Source organism: Bufo gargarizans, chromosome 7 (assembly GCF_014858855.1).
Source record: "Bufo gargarizans isolate SCDJY-AF-19 chromosome 7, ASM1485885v1, whole genome shotgun sequence".
Lineage (NCBI taxonomy): Eukaryota > Metazoa > Chordata > Amphibia > Anura > Bufonidae > Bufo > Bufo gargarizans.
In genome coordinates, this window is record NC_058086.1 from 45,863,779 (window position 1) to 45,882,209 (window position 18,431).

General features: G+C 45.8%; 1 protein-coding gene across 7 annotated transcripts in view; it reads left to right on the forward strand.

The window, feature by feature from the left end:
- Positions 1–18,431, forward strand: part of DOCK7 (dedicator of cytokinesis 7) — a 143,157-nt gene that overhangs the window by 18,732 nt on the left and 105,994 nt on the right. For all 7 annotated transcript variants that reach the window (XM_044301167.1, XM_044301168.1, XM_044301169.1 and 4 more), the window contains exons 8-14: positions 4,857–4,923; positions 5,310–5,459; positions 5,903–5,983; positions 8,767–8,932; positions 10,478–10,620; positions 11,553–11,646; positions 12,373–12,535. In XM_044301167.1, the coding sequence (XP_044157102.1) occupies positions 4,857–4,923; positions 5,310–5,459; positions 5,903–5,983; positions 8,767–8,932; positions 10,478–10,620; positions 11,553–11,646; positions 12,373–12,535 (864 nt within the window). The remainder of the gene's footprint in view (positions 1–4,856; positions 4,924–5,309; positions 5,460–5,902; positions 5,984–8,766; positions 8,933–10,477; positions 10,621–11,552; positions 11,647–12,372; positions 12,536–18,431) is intronic.

Below are 18,431 nucleotides of genomic sequence, written 5' to 3' on the forward strand. Positions count from 1 at the left end.
ACCTGTTACATGTGCACTTGTCAGCTGAAGACATCTGTGTTGGTCTCATGTTCATATGTTCCCCATTGCTGAGAAAAATGATGTTTTAATATATGCAAATGAGCCTCTTGGAGCAACGGGGGCGTTGCCGTTACACCTAGAGGCTCAGCTCTCTCTGCAACTGCCGTGCCCTCTCCACTTTGATTAATAAGGCCCGGCAGTGAAAACATCACACCTGGTCCCGTCAATCAACGTGCAGAGGGCGCGGCAGTTGCAAAGAGAGCTGAGCCTCTAGGAGTAATGGTAACGCCCCCATTGTTCCTAGAGGCTCATTTTCATATCTTAAAACATCATTTTTCTCAGCGGTGCGGGCATATGTGCACTTGGCAGCTGAAGGCCCATATTCATAAGTGCACAAGTGCACATGTAACTTTCAAAATGTCCTCTGTTCCATTGAGGAAGCCCCCTGCACTTCCCACTGGACTGAGAGTGACAGGGACCTGTTGTTGGTCACATGACTGCTGCAGCCAGTCAGTGGCCTCAGCGGTCACATGTGCAAAAACTCACCTCATTGCGATGTGCTGTTTCTACACACTTGATTGCTGAAGCAAGTGAGTGGCAATGGGGGACTTGTGTGACCAAGAATGGGTCGTCTTCTCTTCCAGTATGGCCGTGGCGCTGGAAAGGAGGGTGCGTTGAAAAGCGAGGGAGTGCTTTTTAAATTTATAAACGCATTCCTGCCGGGCACTAGTTTTTTTAATTACGCTGGACAACCCTTTTAAAGAACCATTACAGAAATGTATTTGGCTATTTAGTGCAGTAGACTCCCCTCTTACTTTCTTCTTCCCCCTCTGATAGGATTCCACTAATGCAGCCTACATTTCCCATGATGCCTCTAGCTGTACAGAGACAAGGAAGGGGGGGGGGGGGGGGGTGATAGATCAGTAACGTAGAACTGCTTCCCCCTGACTTGCACTGCAGAGTCACGGTGTATCCTAAGTGATGTAGCTTCAGCCTGTCTCCCCTGCCACCTGCTTGTGATATGTTTTTTTTCCTGTCCACTATTACAAGCAGGAGGCAAGGGAGAGCAGTGTGAAGTTGCAGCTCACGGGACACACTGGAGAGTCAACACACAAGGAAGCGGTGTAGAGCAGTGTGAAGTTGCAGCTCATAGGTTACACTGGAGAGTCTGCACACAAGGAGACAGTGGAGAGCAGTGTGCAGCTGCAGCTCATAGGATACACTGGAGAGTCTGCACACAGCACTCACAGACCTAGACAGACAGGCTGTGTCAGGGAATAATTACAGCTAATCATGGTATGAACCCCTTTAGAAATTAAATCTTCACAGCACTTTATACACAGACATACAGAGAAACATGAAAGGTGGAGCTGAGTAAGGAAGGGAGATGCCTGAGAAGCTTCCCGGAGGAATTTTATAGGTGCTGATGAAATCCTGTAGTTCACAGGAAGTCGGCCACTCAGGAGAGACTGACATCCTGTCTACACGGGAGAGCAGCTCTAGATTGGTGGCCAGCTTCAAAATGTATGGATGTGACTGCTGGAATATGGCTGGTGCGGTAGCAATGTATGTACCATAAATTCTTGGGGTGCCGCTTTGCAGATAGTTTTGATTAAAACTCGCCCATTTTGAGTGTGTAAATCTATAGCCAGACCTATGTGTCTCCATGGTAACAGACTACAAACAAACCCTGTGTAGTCTGTACAGCCATTGTCCCATCTCTCCCCTTGGGAAACGGCTAGAATGGAATATGACTGTAGGATCAGACTACGTACAGGGTTTCTTTGTAGTCTGTTACCACGGAGACACATAGGAACTGTGTACACATAACGGCGGGGGATATTTAATCTCGATTCACAATACCGCTTCATTTTTCAGCTTCATTTAGATGAATTGGAGCAAAAGTATTTAATGATCCTTATAAGAAACAGGATATAATGTGATGGAACGGACACTGGTGATTTCCTGGATTTAATGAATATGTTCTGGTATTAGTAGCAAATAATAGCGATTTTTGTTATTTTCCCATCTCTCTGTCTCCCCCCCCCTTACATCTGCCCCATGTCTCACTTTGCACAATACGAGGCACCAGGGACGTCACATGTCACCTCGGTCTCTGCGGCGTTCTTGCCCGAGGAGATGATTTCCTGGTAGAAATCTCCTTCCTCATTAATAATAATGTCTTCCCTTTTTATTAGTCATGATCTGCATCAGATACCCCGCGGGCAGTTCCTCCAATGGTCTGCTTTATGCGAGCAGGCCTCATTACATATACAGGAGGCGATGCGCAGCTGCGCTGGATGGTTTATTGCTCCTGCGCATATATTTTGTGCTTTGTATGCTATTAGTTTTATGTCATTTACCAACCACATTTAGACAGAATGACTTTCCCTTTTTATGAGCAGGGCTGTCGGCGGAGTCGATGTTTCATAAAGCAGAATATGCAGATGTTATAGGAGAATTTTATGTGTTGATGTAATTTATAATCTGGAGGGGGTGAGGGTCCCGGGACAGCACAGTTGCTTCAGGAAATGCGATTTTCATTTTACCTTTAAGCAGAGTTTCCCAATAAAAAGCTGATATGCTGATAAAATATATTAGGCAACCACCTTACAGAATCAGTCCTGTACATCTACCGTATATGTTACCAGTGCAATATTCTGTGTGGCCACTAGAGGGAGCCGGAATGTTGTGTTTAATTGACTATTTCAGGGAGAGGACATTTTCTAAGGCTGGGTTCACATCACGTTTTTCCCATCCGTTTAATGTATACAAAAAACATATACGTTAAACTGATGCCATACATCTGTTCACCATAGAGTTCCATTGTAAAAAAACAAAACAAAATAAACATATATATAATTTTTTTTTTTTTTTTTACTGAACTCTGCAGTATACAAGAACATGGTAGTCTGCATTTTTGTATCTTTTTTTTTTTTTTTTTTTTTTCTAATGTATATGTCAAACGGAGTCATAAAATGTGAACCTGACGACTTTAAGGTGATGTCCACATGGGACATATTCTTTGTGGATTTGTGTGTGGCATTTCTGCAGGGAATCCACACCCTGCAAAAAAATACAAAAATAAAAATGCTGCATTTCAGTGCGTAGGTTTCCACCACGGATTTCACCCTTTCCAGTCCACAGGGTGAGAACCACTGCAGTGTAATTTCCGTCCCGTGTGCCCATACCATTAGTCATACTTGCCTGCTTCTTAAAGGGGTCGTCTCACTTTAGTAAGTGACATTTATCATGTAGAGCAGTGTTTCCCAACCAGTGTGCCTCCAGCTGTGGCAAAACTACAACTCCCAGCATGCCTGGACAGCCTTTGGCTGTGCGGGCATGCTGGGAGTTGTAGTTTTGCAACAGCTGGAGGCACACTGGTTGGGAAACACTGATGTAGAGAAAGTTAATACAAGCCACTTACTAATGTATTGTGATTCTCCATGTTGCTTCCTTTGCCGGCTGGATACATTTTTCCATCACATTATACACTGCTCGTTTCCATGGTTCCAGACCACCCTGCAATCCATCAGTGGTGGTCGTGCTTGTACACTATAGGAAAAAACTTCAGCCTCTCTGGTGGCCGGGACCCTGGGAGCGCACATAGGCTAGTGCTTTTTCCTAAATTGTGCAAACGCGACCACTGCTGATGGACTGCAGGGTGGTCTGTAACCATGGAAATGAGCAGTGTATAATGTGATGGGGAAAATGAATCCAGCCAGCAAAGGAAGCAACATGGATAATCCCAATACATTAGTAAGTGACTGGTATTAAAGGGAACCTGTCATCAGCTTTATGCTGAACTCACTGAGGGCCGTATAAAGTAGTGACAGAAATGCTGATGTCAGCGCTGTGTCACTCATGAGTAAGTGGTTGCTGAGAACCAGCGTCATAATCATTGCAACCCAGGCCTTGAAGAGTCAGATCTACCTGAGAAGAGTCCTGGTTATTATAATCTCCTGCTCTCTCGCCCGTCTGCTGATGATTGGCAGTATAATCTCCTGCTCTCTCGCCCGTCTGCTGATGGTTGGCAGCTCTCTCCTAGAAAACTAGGTAGAAGCCTGTCAGTCATCAGCAGGTGGGGGAGCATGAATCCATGAATAACCAGGACTCTTCTCAGGTGGCCGTGACTCTTTTCCAGGCCCAGTCTGCAATGATTGTGATGCTGGTTCTTGGCAACCACTTACTTTTAGCTGATGTGTGACACACCGCTGAGATCAGCATTTCTGTCACTACTTTATACGGCCCTCAGTACGGTCAGCATAAAGCTGATGACAGGTTCCCTTTAACTTTCTCTACATGATAAATGCCACTTACCGAAGTGATACAACCCCTTTAAGAAAAGACTTTAAAGCAGGAATCCGCAACCTCCAGATGTGGTGAAACTACGACTCCCAGCATTCACAATTGCTTGGCTGTTCTCAGAAATCCCATATAAGTGAATGGAGCATGCTAGGATCTGTAGTTTTAAAGTGGTTGCAGTGCTGAAGGTTTCTGACCCCTGCTTTACAAAGCAGACATATGCCCCATCATACATAGTCCACGGTGTCACATCTCCCTGGGGGCCACGCGCGCGGGGGGCAGAGGGGCGACACCCTCCCTGGGGGCCGCGCGCGGGGGGGGCAGAGGGGCACTCTTCGAGGGTCCAGAACGTCTTCTCTTTTTTGCCACGGAGTTCCCAGTGGTCTGAGCTGAAGTAGACGTTATATACGGCATGCTCTCATTCACACCAGTGTACCGGGGTATAGGTTGCATGAGAGGACATATGGACATTGTTGCTCTTCTGCTCTCTTTTCATATAATGTGTATTATATGAAATAAAATTAATTTATCATTTTTTTTTTACTTTTAAGATTTGAAATAGAAATAGAGCCGATCTTTGCAAGTCTTGCTTTGTATGATGCCAAGGAGAAGAAGAAGGTGAGTGACGGGGAGGCCACAACCCTGGGGCTGCTGGTTATGTACTGTAGATATAGCACTGCGCTGGACTCTTATTGCAGATATTAGTCAGTTGCTAAAATAGCAAATCTCTAATGTTATTGGCATTGTAGAAAGGATCCAGGAGGGGCTATAGACAAATATCTGCTAGCCCCGTGCTCTGCCACACATCACCTGACGGTATTCTCTCCATGGACAGTCCTCTGCCCTATATGATGGTATTGGATGTCAGACATGGATCGGTGACCCCCTCTTTTCTATTTATTCTTGCACCCACCATCATCAGGGGACCTAACAGCTTCTCCAAATCCGACAGGTCCTCCAAATGCTGGACTTTAATATTAATTGACTTTTCATAATTTTTCCAGATTTCAGAAAACTTCTACTTTGATCTAAATTCAGAGCAAATAAAAGGAATGCTGCGTCCTTACGTCACCCAGGCAGCCATCAGTACGTTGGCTAGATCCGCCGTTTTTTCAATCACCTACCCTTCCCAAGACGTCTTCCTGGTTATAAAAGTGAGTCTCAATTCTATCATTTGGAGCAGTTTGGTTTGTTTCTGCACCATTTTAAGATCACTGCTTGCTGTCAGTAAGTGAGCTGCTGAAAACCCAGTACAAACCTAGTACTTTGCACAGATGAGGGTTTGTTGCTGCTGTATCCAGTCTGTGAGCTAATCCGGGCTGATACATTTTTCCTGTCACTGATACATTGTAACAAACAAGAGATTTGTACTGCTTATTCAAAGAGGATTCCCTAAACTTCCTACGATTTATAACAAGCTGTTTACAGTCTCTTATCGCAATCAAAGGTCTTGAAAAGTGAGGAAGATAGAGAATATTAGGAACTGGAGTTCATCAGTTCAGTCGCCCAAAATCTGGGCATCTGTGGACGTCCTTGTGGTTTATTGCCTTTGTAACTGGACGGTAATAATATTTCATGCAATGTCTTCTGTTTCTAGCTGGAAAAGGTGCTACAGCAGGGCGACATAGGGGAGTGCGCCGAACCCTACATGATCTATAAGGAGGCGGATACAGCCAAGGTGAGAGGAGAAGCTGTATGATATAGGGGATAATGTAATGGAGTCACCACGGAAAGAACAAAGTCTCAGCTGAGCAGCAGGGGTCTGTTATTCATTATAGTAAATGCCTCAGCTGCTGCAGGACCTCTTTTTAATGAAGAGCTGTAACTTCAGGTTAGTCACAGATTAAGGCCTCATGCACACGACAGTATTTTTTTGCGGTCTGCAAAAAGGGGTTCCGTTGTTCCGTGTCCGTTTTTGTTTCCGTGTGTCTTACTTTATTTTTGGAGGATCACCAGACATGAAGGAAAGTAAAAAAAAATCTAAGTCAAGTTTGCCATGCAAATGATAGGAAAAAAATGGACGCGGACGGCAATCTTGTGTACCTCAGTGTTTTTTCACGGACCCGTTGACTTGAATGGGTCCGCGAAACCGTCGCCCCTATTTTTTTCACGGACTGGAAACACGGATCACGGACGCGGATGACAAACGGTGCATTAGCCGAGATTTCCACGGACCCATTGAAAGTCAATGGGTCCGCAGAAAATCACGGAAAACGGAACAACGGACACGGGACACAACAACGGTCGTGTGCATGAGGCCTTAAGTGGTTTTCCGAGATATTTTTAACTGATGACCTATCCTCTAGATGGGTCATCAGTATCTGGTTGGTGCAGGTCCGACACCAGGACCCTGCCGATCAGCTGTTTGAGAAGGTACAGTGACCCTTCCAAAACAGTGCCCCTCTGAAATAGTCACTGCCACTCCAGTGTCCCTCTAAAACAGTGCCAGCCACTGAAGTGCCTATTTTGAACAGTGGGTATAAGAGAGAGAGAGAGAAAGTGTGAGGGTCAGACCGATCTGTTGGAAAGGGGTTCCACTAGATCTGAAAGACTTGAGGCGCCTCGGGTTTATAGGAGCGGAAATGGAGAGAAGGTTGGGTGTTGAATACTAAAGGCTGCTCCGGGTATAGTCAGGTCGACAAGATGTCTGCCTGTAGAGAATACAGTAGTGAGCCAAGTAAGGGGACTGGTGGGTAGAGATACCCTTCAGATCTCGCCTATTTGGAATATACCCTTTTGAGCGCCAATAGTGGTTGATTGATACTGATTGGTATTTGGGCTTTGTGTTGGTATGAGGAGCAAGTTTTATTGGATGTAGGGGTGTGTATATATGTCTCGAGCTGTGAGATAAAAGCACATATATGTTTATGCATATATAAACGCGTATAAAAATCTGCAAAAAAGGTCAAAAGATTGTATCTATATAAAAGTCTAAAACATTTTCACATGGGTAGGATTACTGCAAACTGTCTCAGGTGCCTAAGAGACTGTGCTCTGCAGCATCGTGCGCTGTATGGTATGGTACAGTACGTAAATCAATGGGTTAAAAATCTGTGTCCAAGGGTACCATTATACATATATTTAAAATAACATATATATAATATAAAAATAAAATTAAATAAAATAAAAAATAATATTTTTCAAAATATTTTTAAAAATAATGTAGTAACGTGGGTTCAGTTACTCACTTCACGAGGGGGGCGGTTTACCAGGATAAGCATAAAACACCTGTAAACCAAGTACCCCCCCAGCCTGGATCGCTTCTAGAGTATTAACGGATGAAGGCAGCAAATCACACGGGTGCTTCTCTTCAAAGGTCTTTATTTGCATATGTAAGTAAATCCGACTTGGTTTACAGGTGTTTTATGCTTATCCTGGTAAACCGCCCCCCTCGTGAAGTGAGTAACTGAACCCACGTTACTACATTATTTTTAAAAATATTTTGAAAAATATTATTTTTTATTTTATTTAATTTTATTTTTATATTATATATATGTTATTTTAAATATATGTATAATGGTACCCTTGGACACAGATTTTTAACCCATTGATTTACGTACTGTACCATACCATACAGCGCACGATGCTGCAGAGCACAGTCTCTTAGGCACCTGAGACAGTTTGCAGTAATCCTACCCATGTGAAAATGTTTTAGACTTTTATATAGATACAATCTTTTGACCTTTTTTGCAGATTTTTATACGCGTTTATATATGCATAAACATATATGTGCTTTTATCTCACAGCTCGAGACATATATACACACCCCTACATCCAAAAAAACTTGCTCCTCATACCAACACAAAGCCCAAATACCAATCAGTAACAATCAACCACTATTGGCGCTCAAAAGGGTATATTCCAAATAGGCGAGATCTGAAGGGTATCTCTACCCACCAGTCCCCTTACTTGGCTCACTACTGTATTTTGAACAGTGGCAGCTGGCCCGGTGCCCCTATAAAATAATGGTTGCCACTTTGATCTCCCGTTTAAACAATGCCAGCCTCTCTGGCACCCATGTAAAATAGCCCTGCCGCTGTGGTGCCCCTGTAAAAGAGTGTCTGCCGTTGCACCAATTACAGCATGGAGAGAACATACAAACTCCATGCAGATGTTGTCCCTGGTCGGATTCTAACCTAGGACGCCAACACTGCAAGGCACCGGTGCTAACCACTGAGCCACCGCGCTGCCCATATCACAATGTCTCCCCCTAATTGTGCTGCTGCAGTGGTCACTCTACTGAAGAAACCACAGTTTTCCCCCATGTTGCATTCGCTGCACAATTCTAATTCCCCATGGCTCTGTCCTCCTCTCAGAGCTGTAGGTTAGCAGAGGTAGGTAAAGGCGGAGGACCTCCATTGTGGATTGTATATATGAGAGATTTTTCGGTAATTGTCCTTGTGCTGTGCCCTGAGTGATCCTCTGTCCTGTACTGATTCCACCTTGTGTATGACTTTACAGAATAAAGAGAAGCTGGAGAAGCTGCGGAGTCAGGGCGAGCTCTTCTGCCAGCGGCTGGGGAGGTATCGCATGCCCTTTGCATGGACAGCAATTCATCTAATGAACATAGTGAGCAGCGCCGGGAGCCTGGAGCGAGACTCCACAGAGCTAGAAATAGGACCTGGAGGTATTACACTGGCATTTTTATACTCGTCTGTGGAAAGGTTGTCGGAGGTGGGAATTGTTTAAAGACCATCGATTACTAAGAACACAGAGAAGTTTTACTGAACTTTAAGTGCTTTACTGCGCACTGAGCCTTCTGCTTCTACGCACAGAATCATAACTGAACTTCAGTCTCCAAATATATCTCAAGTTGGCCATAATTAGTCTGCAATTAGCCTTCTGTCCATAGACTTGGACGGGAGGTGGATCATATGTGTTTATTTCCATTATGAAAGCAGCTCAACCAAAGGCATACATCAGAGGAATAGGGATTCCCCCTACAAAAATCCAACAATCCAAATCTCTGTTTCTTTAAAAAATAGCTGTGAATAAAAACTTTCTACCATGTATACAGCTCCTACGCAGACCTATGCATGTCATTGATTGCAAACACACAGGGTACAGCAGGGAAAGTGGAGACAGAAAGCAGACTGACATGTAATACCCACTGAGTTCTGGACCTGTAACACTACATGCAGGGAGGTAAAGCCAACTGAGCTCTACACCTACAGCTGCACTTGTAGGGAGGTAATACCCACTGAGCTCTGAACCTGCAGCTTTATATGCAGTGAGTGAATACCCACTGAGCTCTGCACCTTCAGCTGCACATGTAGGGAGGTAATATCCATTGAGCTCTGAACGTGCAGCCTTATATGTAGTGAGGTAAAGCTCACTGAGCTCTGGACCTGCAGCTCTTCATGCAGGGAGTTAATACCCACTGATCTGATGACCAGCAGCTTTACATACAAGAAGGTAATGACCACTGAGTTCTGAACCTGCAGCTATACATGCAGGGAGATACTACCCACTGAGCCCTCACCTGAAAACTCTACATGTAGGGTGTTAATGCTGACTGAGCTCTGAACTTGCAGCTTTACATGCAGGGAGGTGATACCAAGTGAGCTCTGGATCTGCAGCTCTACATGCTCGGATGCAATACCTACTGAGCTCTGCAGATCTGTGTGCTGGGCGGTAATACCCTCTAAGCTGTGGACCTGCAGCTTTTTACATGCAGGAAGGTAATGCCCATTGAGCTGTGAACCTGAAGCACTACATGCAGGAAGGTAATGCCCACTGAGCTGTGAACCTGAAGCACTACATGCAGGAAGGTAATGCCCACTGAGCTGTGAACCTGAAGCACTACAAGCAGGAAGGTAATGCCCACTGAGCTGTGAACCTGAAGCACTACATGCAGGAAGGTAATACCCTCTGAGCTGTGGAGCTGCAGCTTTTTACATGCAGGAAGGTAATGCCTGCTGAGGTCTGACCATGCAGCTCTACATGCAATGTAGTAAGACCTACTGAGTTCTTCTGATCTTGTAGTTTTTAGGATGGGAACATAATGCCCACTACGTTTTGAACCTGCAGCTCTGCAGGCAGGTATTTTAGGGAAAGCAGGCCTTAATACGGAATTGAGCCATTTCTCTCATGTTCCCAAATGCAGAGACTTTACTCTGTCTCCATGAAGCGTTGTCTGATACTCTGTCTCCCCTATTTCTCCTCTCTTCAGAACGCAAAGGCTCATGGTCAGAACGTCGCAATTCCAGCATTGTCGGCAGGAGGTCCTTGGAGCGTACCACCAGTGGAGATGAGTCGTGCAACCTCACCAGCTTCCGGCCGGCAACACTCACAGTCACCAACTTCTTTAAACAGGTGGGTAGGCTGACCATAGACACACAGCTGCCCAGTGCCCACCACTGACCGTCTTGTAGTGTCAAGGTTCTGTGTTGTTGACTCTCGTAATATAACTATATGGGTCAGGGCTCTGTTTTACTTATACAAGGATCCAAACCCCCCGCTGACCTTCACATTGCCATTAAGTTAAAGGGGTCGCTTTTAGGAGCCTCTCTTTAAACAGAAGCCAGAGCTCTGATCAGGTGATCGCCTCGCTGTCAGGTTCACAGGAACTTCTTAAAGGGGTTTTCTTCTCTGACAACACTTATCCACAGGTTGGGGGATAAGTGTCTGTTCTCAGGAGGTCCCCAGAACGGAGGTCCCATAGTCCTGTATGTGAATGGAAGTTTGTGTGCATGCGTGGCCACACTGAATCCAGTTGTAGGCGACTACTGGAGATGGAACAGGACCACTCCATCCACATAGGGGACTCTGGGTCCTCCGCTGTCATGATTGCTGGGGGTCCCCCCGCTTCCAGACACTAATCCCCTATGGAAAATCCATCCCATGTGGCCATACCCTAAGAGTACCTCCACATTAATTTTCCAGCCGAATGCAGTGGCCATAGTCTTCCTTACCAAATAGGACTGGGCTCCAGGGGTCCCTGTTTTGGAGATAGGTGCAGGTCCCAGACAATTATGGAATATCATGAGTATATTTAATAAATCTACGATGGAATTGTCAAGGATTAGAAGAACATTGTTGAGCACCACAACTGTCCATGGGTTGTGTCTACTTAGTTCCACTGAAGTGAATGGGGTTGGCTTGCAATTCCACACACATCCTGTGGTCAGGGGTGGCACTGTTTGTGGAGGAAAGCGGCCATGTTTTTCTAAGCCTGGACAACCCCTTTAAAGTATTGCCTAGATTCTGGTAAAATCTACCTTTTTATAATGTGATTTTTCCTCCAGGAAGGCGATCGGTTAAGTGATGAAGATCTGTACAAGTTCCTGGCTGATATGAGGAGACCGTCTTCTGTTTTAAGGAGACTGCGCCCCATTACTGGTAAGGGTTCATTATGTACGCAGGAGACGGCCACGAGCTGGCGACCGGCAGTCATCTGCCCATTAGTCAGCAGTTTCCTGCATGATCGGTGGAGAACAAAGAGCTGAGCTCCTGCAGCCGTCCACGTAATTTCTGATTCATCACCAGAGTAGAACAAGTCCTGGGAGTCAGCGGTCTCCTGGTGTCATGCACCGCACGTGCCCCACGCCCTCGGATAGTCTTCTGTGCTGTACGGGAGCTGCGTTATTAATCTCTGCTTCCTATCAATAAAGTGCATTCATTGTGTAATAAAAAGGTTTTGCAACTTTGTAACAAACTGCAATCCAGTTCCTTGTTTTCAAGATCTGTGCTTACTGCCACTGAATGGAAACACTGCCCATTTACATCCAGCGATTGAAAACTCATTTTCTGTCATATCCAACTAGAATAGGGCAGATCTCTCAGGTCCTGTACACTGTGTGTATTTTGATGATTTCGTATCTCTGAAAGTAATAATGGTCACGTCCAGTGCTTGCATTCAGTGTATGGTTGGCTGGTAAGACTCATTTGTAGTGTTTCAGCTTTAACACCAAAAAATAGAAATTATTTGCATGTAAACTCAATTATATACTGGAGATAAGCGGCAGCCACCCATGTGATGACGCTCATTCCAGAAGAAATAAATAGGGTCTTTGGTTCCTGTGTTTGTAGACCTGGAGATGACCAGAACTGCTTCTTATCTTATAGCTCAGCTGAAGATTGACATTTCACCGTGCCCAGAAAACCCCAATTATTGTCTGACACCTGAAATCTTACAAGTGAAACCTTATCCAGACAGCAGAGTGCGGCCGACCAGAGAAATCCTGGAATTCCCAGCAAGAGACGTCTATGTCCCAAACACAACCTACAGGTAAAGCACCAGACACTGTCATATCCTTAATGATTGCAAAAGGAAATCTGCAGAAATCGAACCCTGCACCATGTATGTGTTATACGTAGGGTCCACCTATAGACCTGAAATGAGAGAAACTGCAAAGCCTTAATAAGTCATCTGATACATAAGTGTGTATATCTATATCTGTGTGTGTGTATGTATGTATGTATGTATATATATATATATATATATATATATATACACACTGACCTAAAGAATTATTAGGAACACCTGTTCTATTTCTCATTAATGCGATTATCTAGTCAACCAATCACATGGCAGTTGCTTCGATGCATGTAGGGTTGGATCCGGGTCAAGACAATCTCCTGAACTCCAAACTGAATGTCAGAATGGGAAAGAAAGGTGATTTAAGCAATTTTGAGCGTGGCATGGTTGTTGGCGCCAGACGGGCCGGTCTGAGTATTTCACAATCTGCTCAGTTACTGGGATTTTCACGCACAACCATTTCTAGGGTTTACAAAGAATGGTGTGAAAAGGGAAAAACATCCAGTATGCGGCCGTCCTGTGGGCGAAAATGCCTTGTTGATGCTAGAGGTCAGAGGAGAATGGGCCGACTGATTCAAGCTGATAGAAGAGCAACGTTGACTGAAATAACCACTCGTTACAACCGAGGTCTGCAGCAAAGTATCTGTGAAGCCACAACACGCACAACCTTGAGGCGGATGGGCTACAACAGCAGAAGACCCCACCGGGTACCACTCATCTCCACTACAAATAGGAAAAAGAGGCTACAATTTGCACGAGCTCACCAAAATTGGACTGTTGAAGACTGGAAAAATGTCGCCTGGTCTGATGAGTCTCGATTTCTGTTGAGACATTCAAATGGTAGAGTCCTGAATTGGGCGTAAACAGAATGAGAACATGTATCCATCATGCCTTGTTACCACTGTGCAGGCTGGTGGTGGTGGTGTAATGGTGTGGGGGATGTTTTCTGGGCACACTTTAGGCCCCTCAGTGCCAATTGGCCATCGTTTAAATGCCACGGGCTACCTGAGCATTGCTTCTGACCATGTCCATCCCTTCATGACCACCATGTACCCATCCTCTGATGGCTACTTCCAGCAGGATAATGCACCATGTCACAAAGGCTCGAATCATTTCAAATTGGTTTCTTGAACATGACGACGAGTTCACTGTACGAAAATGGCCCCACAGTCACCGGATCTCAACCCAATAGAGCATCTCTGGGATGTGGTGGAACGGGAGCTTCGTGCCCTGGATGTGCATCCCCCAAATCTCCATCAACTGCAAGATGCTATCCTATCAATATGGGCCAACATTTCTAAAGAATGCTATCAGCACCTTGCTGAATCAATGCCACGTATAATTAAGCCAGTACTGAAGGCAAAAGGGGGTCCAACACCGTATTAGTATGGTGGTCCTAATAATTCTTTAGGTGAGTGTATGTGTGTGTATATATACTGCCCTGCCTTCTAGAGCTAAGCAAAACTGTACCCACTGTCATGGGTTACCTGACTACATGCTTGTGTTAGTGAGTGCAGCTCTGGAGTATAATACAGAATTTAACTCAGGATTAGTACAGGATAAGTAATGTATGTACACAGTGACTGCACCAGCAGAATAGTGAGTGCAGCTCTGGGGTATAATACAGGATGTAACTCAGGATCAGTACAGGATAAGTAATGTATGTACACAGTGACTGCCACCAGCAGAATAGTGAGTGCAGCTCTGGAGTATAATACAGGATGTAACTCAGGATCAGTATAGGACAGTGATGGCTAACCTTGGCACTCCAGCTGTGGTAAAACTACAACTTCCAAGATGCCCCCCTTGTTTGGCTTCTCTTAGAACTCTATAGAAATAAATGGAGCATGCTGGGAGTCGTAGTTTCACCACAGCTGGAGTGCCAAGGTTAGCCATCACTGGTATAGGAGAAGTAATGTAATGTACACACTGACTTCACCAGCAGAATAGTGAGTGCAGCTCTGGAGTATAATACAGGATGTAACTCAGAATCAGTACAGGATAAGTAATGTATGTTCACAGTGACTGCACCAGCAGAATAGTGAGTGCAGCTCTGGAGTATAATACAGGATGTAACTCAGGATCAGTACAGGATCAGTAATGTATGTACACAGTGACTGCACCAGCAGAATAGCGAGTGCAGCTCTGGAGTATAATACAGGATGTAACTCAGGATCAGTACAGGATCAGTAATGTATGTACAGTGACTGCACCAGCAGAATAGTGAGTGCAGCTCTGGAGTATAATACAGGATGCAACTCAGGATCAGTAATGTAATGTATGTACACAGTGACTGCACCAGCAGAATAGTGAGTGCAGCTCTGGAGTATAATACAGGATGTAACTCAGGATCAGTACAGGATAAGTAATGTATGTATACAGTGACAGCACCAGCAGAATAGTGAGTGCAGCTCTGGAGTATAATACAGGATGTAACTCAGGATCAGTACAGGATAAGTAATGTATGTACACAGTGACTGCACCAGCAGAATAGTGAGTGCAGCTCTGGAGTATAATACAGGATGTAACTCAGGATCAGTAATGTATGGACACAGTGACAGCACTAATACACTTTTTATGTAGACTAATTCTAGATGTAAACTGTTGCTCAAACAGTTACGAACAGAGGACGAAAAAGTGAAATCATTGAAACCAGGGGATTAGTTTACCTTTAGAAATGCACATAAGGACTAATTGTTTGGTTATAATTGTTCAGTTATTACAGTTCTTGGTCCCCGTATGCAGTGAATGGCTCCACATGGTGCACACTCTGATATCAGTCCATATGTAGCAATCAGCAGATTTGTATGATGCCACCATTGACAATGCCGCTCTCCTAACATCCGCTGCGCCTCCCTGGCTGTAGCAGAGTTAGCAGCTGTCAGATCTCCTCTGCACAACCTCTAATTTCCCGGGCCGCTGCAGACCCATGGAGTCGGCCCACGAGACGAGTTGACATTTTCTTTGAAGGTTAGAAGAAATAGGAGAGTGTAATCAATATGACAAGATAATTACTGTCGCCTCTAATGTAGTCGTCCCCGGGGGTCTCCAGCCCCGCTGATGATCGCTGCGAGACGTGAATTATGGGGGGGAACATATTTACTTGCGCCGTTATGTGCTCACAGCCCGCGATTCCTTCTGGAAACAAAGACTTTTAAAGGAGTTTCTTTTCATTATAAGTAACAAGCTTATTATCCTCAGCGAACGCTAAGTAAAGATCACCGCTTACTTTCAATAAAATTGCGAAAACAGTCGCTGGATATTATTAACTAAAGCAAATACTTCATAAATGAGGGAAGGAGGCAGAGGCTGCATAGGTGCCCGCCGCCTGGGTTATTGCCTGTGTTATGGCTGATACAGGGCCTGGGGGGGGCGCGGATCAGGACACCGATTCTTTTTAGTCATCTTTGTTTCCCTGGTGTACCCTGCCCCTTTAACCCATGCACTAAGCATATCAGTTTTGCCTGGAGTGCTCCTTTAAAAGATTTTTGCCCAAAGAAGTTCCTTCATTTTTCTTTTCTCTCTTAAAAGGGCTTTCCACTTTTAAGCATGTACTTAAGGGGGTTATCCAAGAGATAAATATTGATGACTTAACCTCAGTATAGGTCATCAGTATCAGTTTGGTGGGGGTCCTACTTCTGGCAGCCCCGCTGACCAGCTGTTTTGAAGGCAAGCACAGCGCCGCACTTTGTATAGTGGCTTTACTTGGTATTGCAGCACAGTTCCATTCAATTGAGTGTTTGCACTAGTGCTGTGGCCCCTTCCAGCAGCTGATCGTCAGGGAGCCAGGAGCCTGACCCCATCCATCAAATATTGATGAACGGTCCTGAGAATAGGGCATAAATATTAAACTTCTTAACCTCCTCCCGTCACACTAACGCCGAAAGGCGTCAATGCTGCGGCGCTCCCAGGTCACACTAACGCCAATAGGCGTCATCTCGCGAGACGCGAGATTTCCTGTGAACGCGCGCACACAGGCGCGCGCGCTCACAGGAACGGAAGGTAAGCGAGTGGATCTCCAGCCTGCCAGCGGCGATCGCTCGCTGGCAGGCTGGAGATCCGAATTTTTTAACCCCTAACAGGTATATTAGACGCTGTTTTCATAACAGCGTCTAATATACCTCCTACCTGGTCCTCTGGTGATCCCTTTTGTTAGGATCGACCACCAGAGGACTCAGGTAGGTCAGTACAGTCGCACCACACTACACCCCCCCCCCCCCCGTCACTTATTAACCCCTTATAAACCCCTGATCACCCATGATCACCCCATATAAACTCCCTGATCACCCCCCCTGTCATTGATCACCGCCCTGTCATTGATCACCCCCCTGTCAGGCTCCGTTCAGACGTCCGTATGATTTTTACGGATCCGCAAAAAGCATACGGACGTCTGAATGGAGCCTTACAGGGGGGTGATCAATGACAGGCGGGTGATCACCCATATACACTCCCTGATCACCCCCTGTCATTGATCACTCCCCTGTAAGGCTCCATTCAGACGTCCGCATGCGTTTTGTGGATCCGATCCATGTATCCATGGATCCGTAAAAAATCATGCGCATGTCTGATTGGAGCCTTACAGGGGGGGTGATCAGTGACAGGGGGGTGATCACCCTGATTACCCTGATCACCCCCTGTCATTGATAACCCCCCTGTAAGGATCCATTCAGACGTCCGCATGCGTTCTGTGGATCCGATCCATGTATCCATGGATCCGTAAAAAATCATGCGGATGTCTGAATGGAGCCTTACAGGGGGGGTGATCAGTGACAGGGGGGTGATCACCCTGATCACCCCTGTCATTGATAACCCCCCTGTAAGGCTCCATTCAGACGTCCGCATGCGTTTTGTGGATCCGATCCATGTATCCATGGATCCGTAAAAAATCATGCGGATGTCTGAATGGAGCCTTACAGGGGGGGTGATCAGTGACAGGGGGGTGATTACCCTGATCACCCCCTGTCATTGATAACCCCCCTGTAAGGCTCCATTCAGACGTCCGCATGCGTTTTGTGGATCCGATCCATGTATCCATGGATCCGTAAAAAATCATGCGGATGTCTGAATGGAGCCTTACAGAGGGGGTGATCAGTGACAGGGGGGTGATCACCCTGATTACCCTGATCACCCCCTGTCATTGATAACCCCCCTGTAAGGCTCCATTCAGACGTCCGCATGCGTTTTGTGGATCCGATCCATGTATCCATGGATCCGTAAAAAATCATGCGGATGTCTCAATGAAGCCTTACAGGGGGGGTGATCAGTGACAGGGGGGTGATCACCCTGATTACCCTGATCACCCCCTGTCATTGATAACCCCCCTGTAAGGCTCCATTCAGACGTCCGCATGCGTTTTGTGGATCCGATACATGTATCCATGGATCCGTAAAAAATCATGCGGATGTCTGAATGGAGCCTTACAGGGGGGGTGATCAGTGACAGGGGGGTGATCACCCTGATTACCCTGATCACCCCCTGTCATTGATAACCCCCCTGTAAGGCTCCATTCAGACGTCCGCATGCGTTCTGTGGATCCGATACATGTATCCATGGATCCGTAAAAAATCATGCGGATATCTGAATGGAGCCTTACAGGGGGGGTGATCGGTGATCACCCTGATTACCCTGATCACCCCCTGTCATTGATAACCCCCCTGTAAGGCTCCATTCAGACGTCCGCATGCGTTTTGTGGATCCGATACATGTATCCATGGATCCGTAAAAAATCATGCGGATGTCTGAATGGAGCCTTACAGGGGGGGTGATCAGTGACAGGGGGGTGATCAGGGAGTCTATATGGGTGATCACCCCCCTGTCATTGATCACCCCCCCCCGCCCCCCCCTTGGTAAGGCTCCATTCAGACAT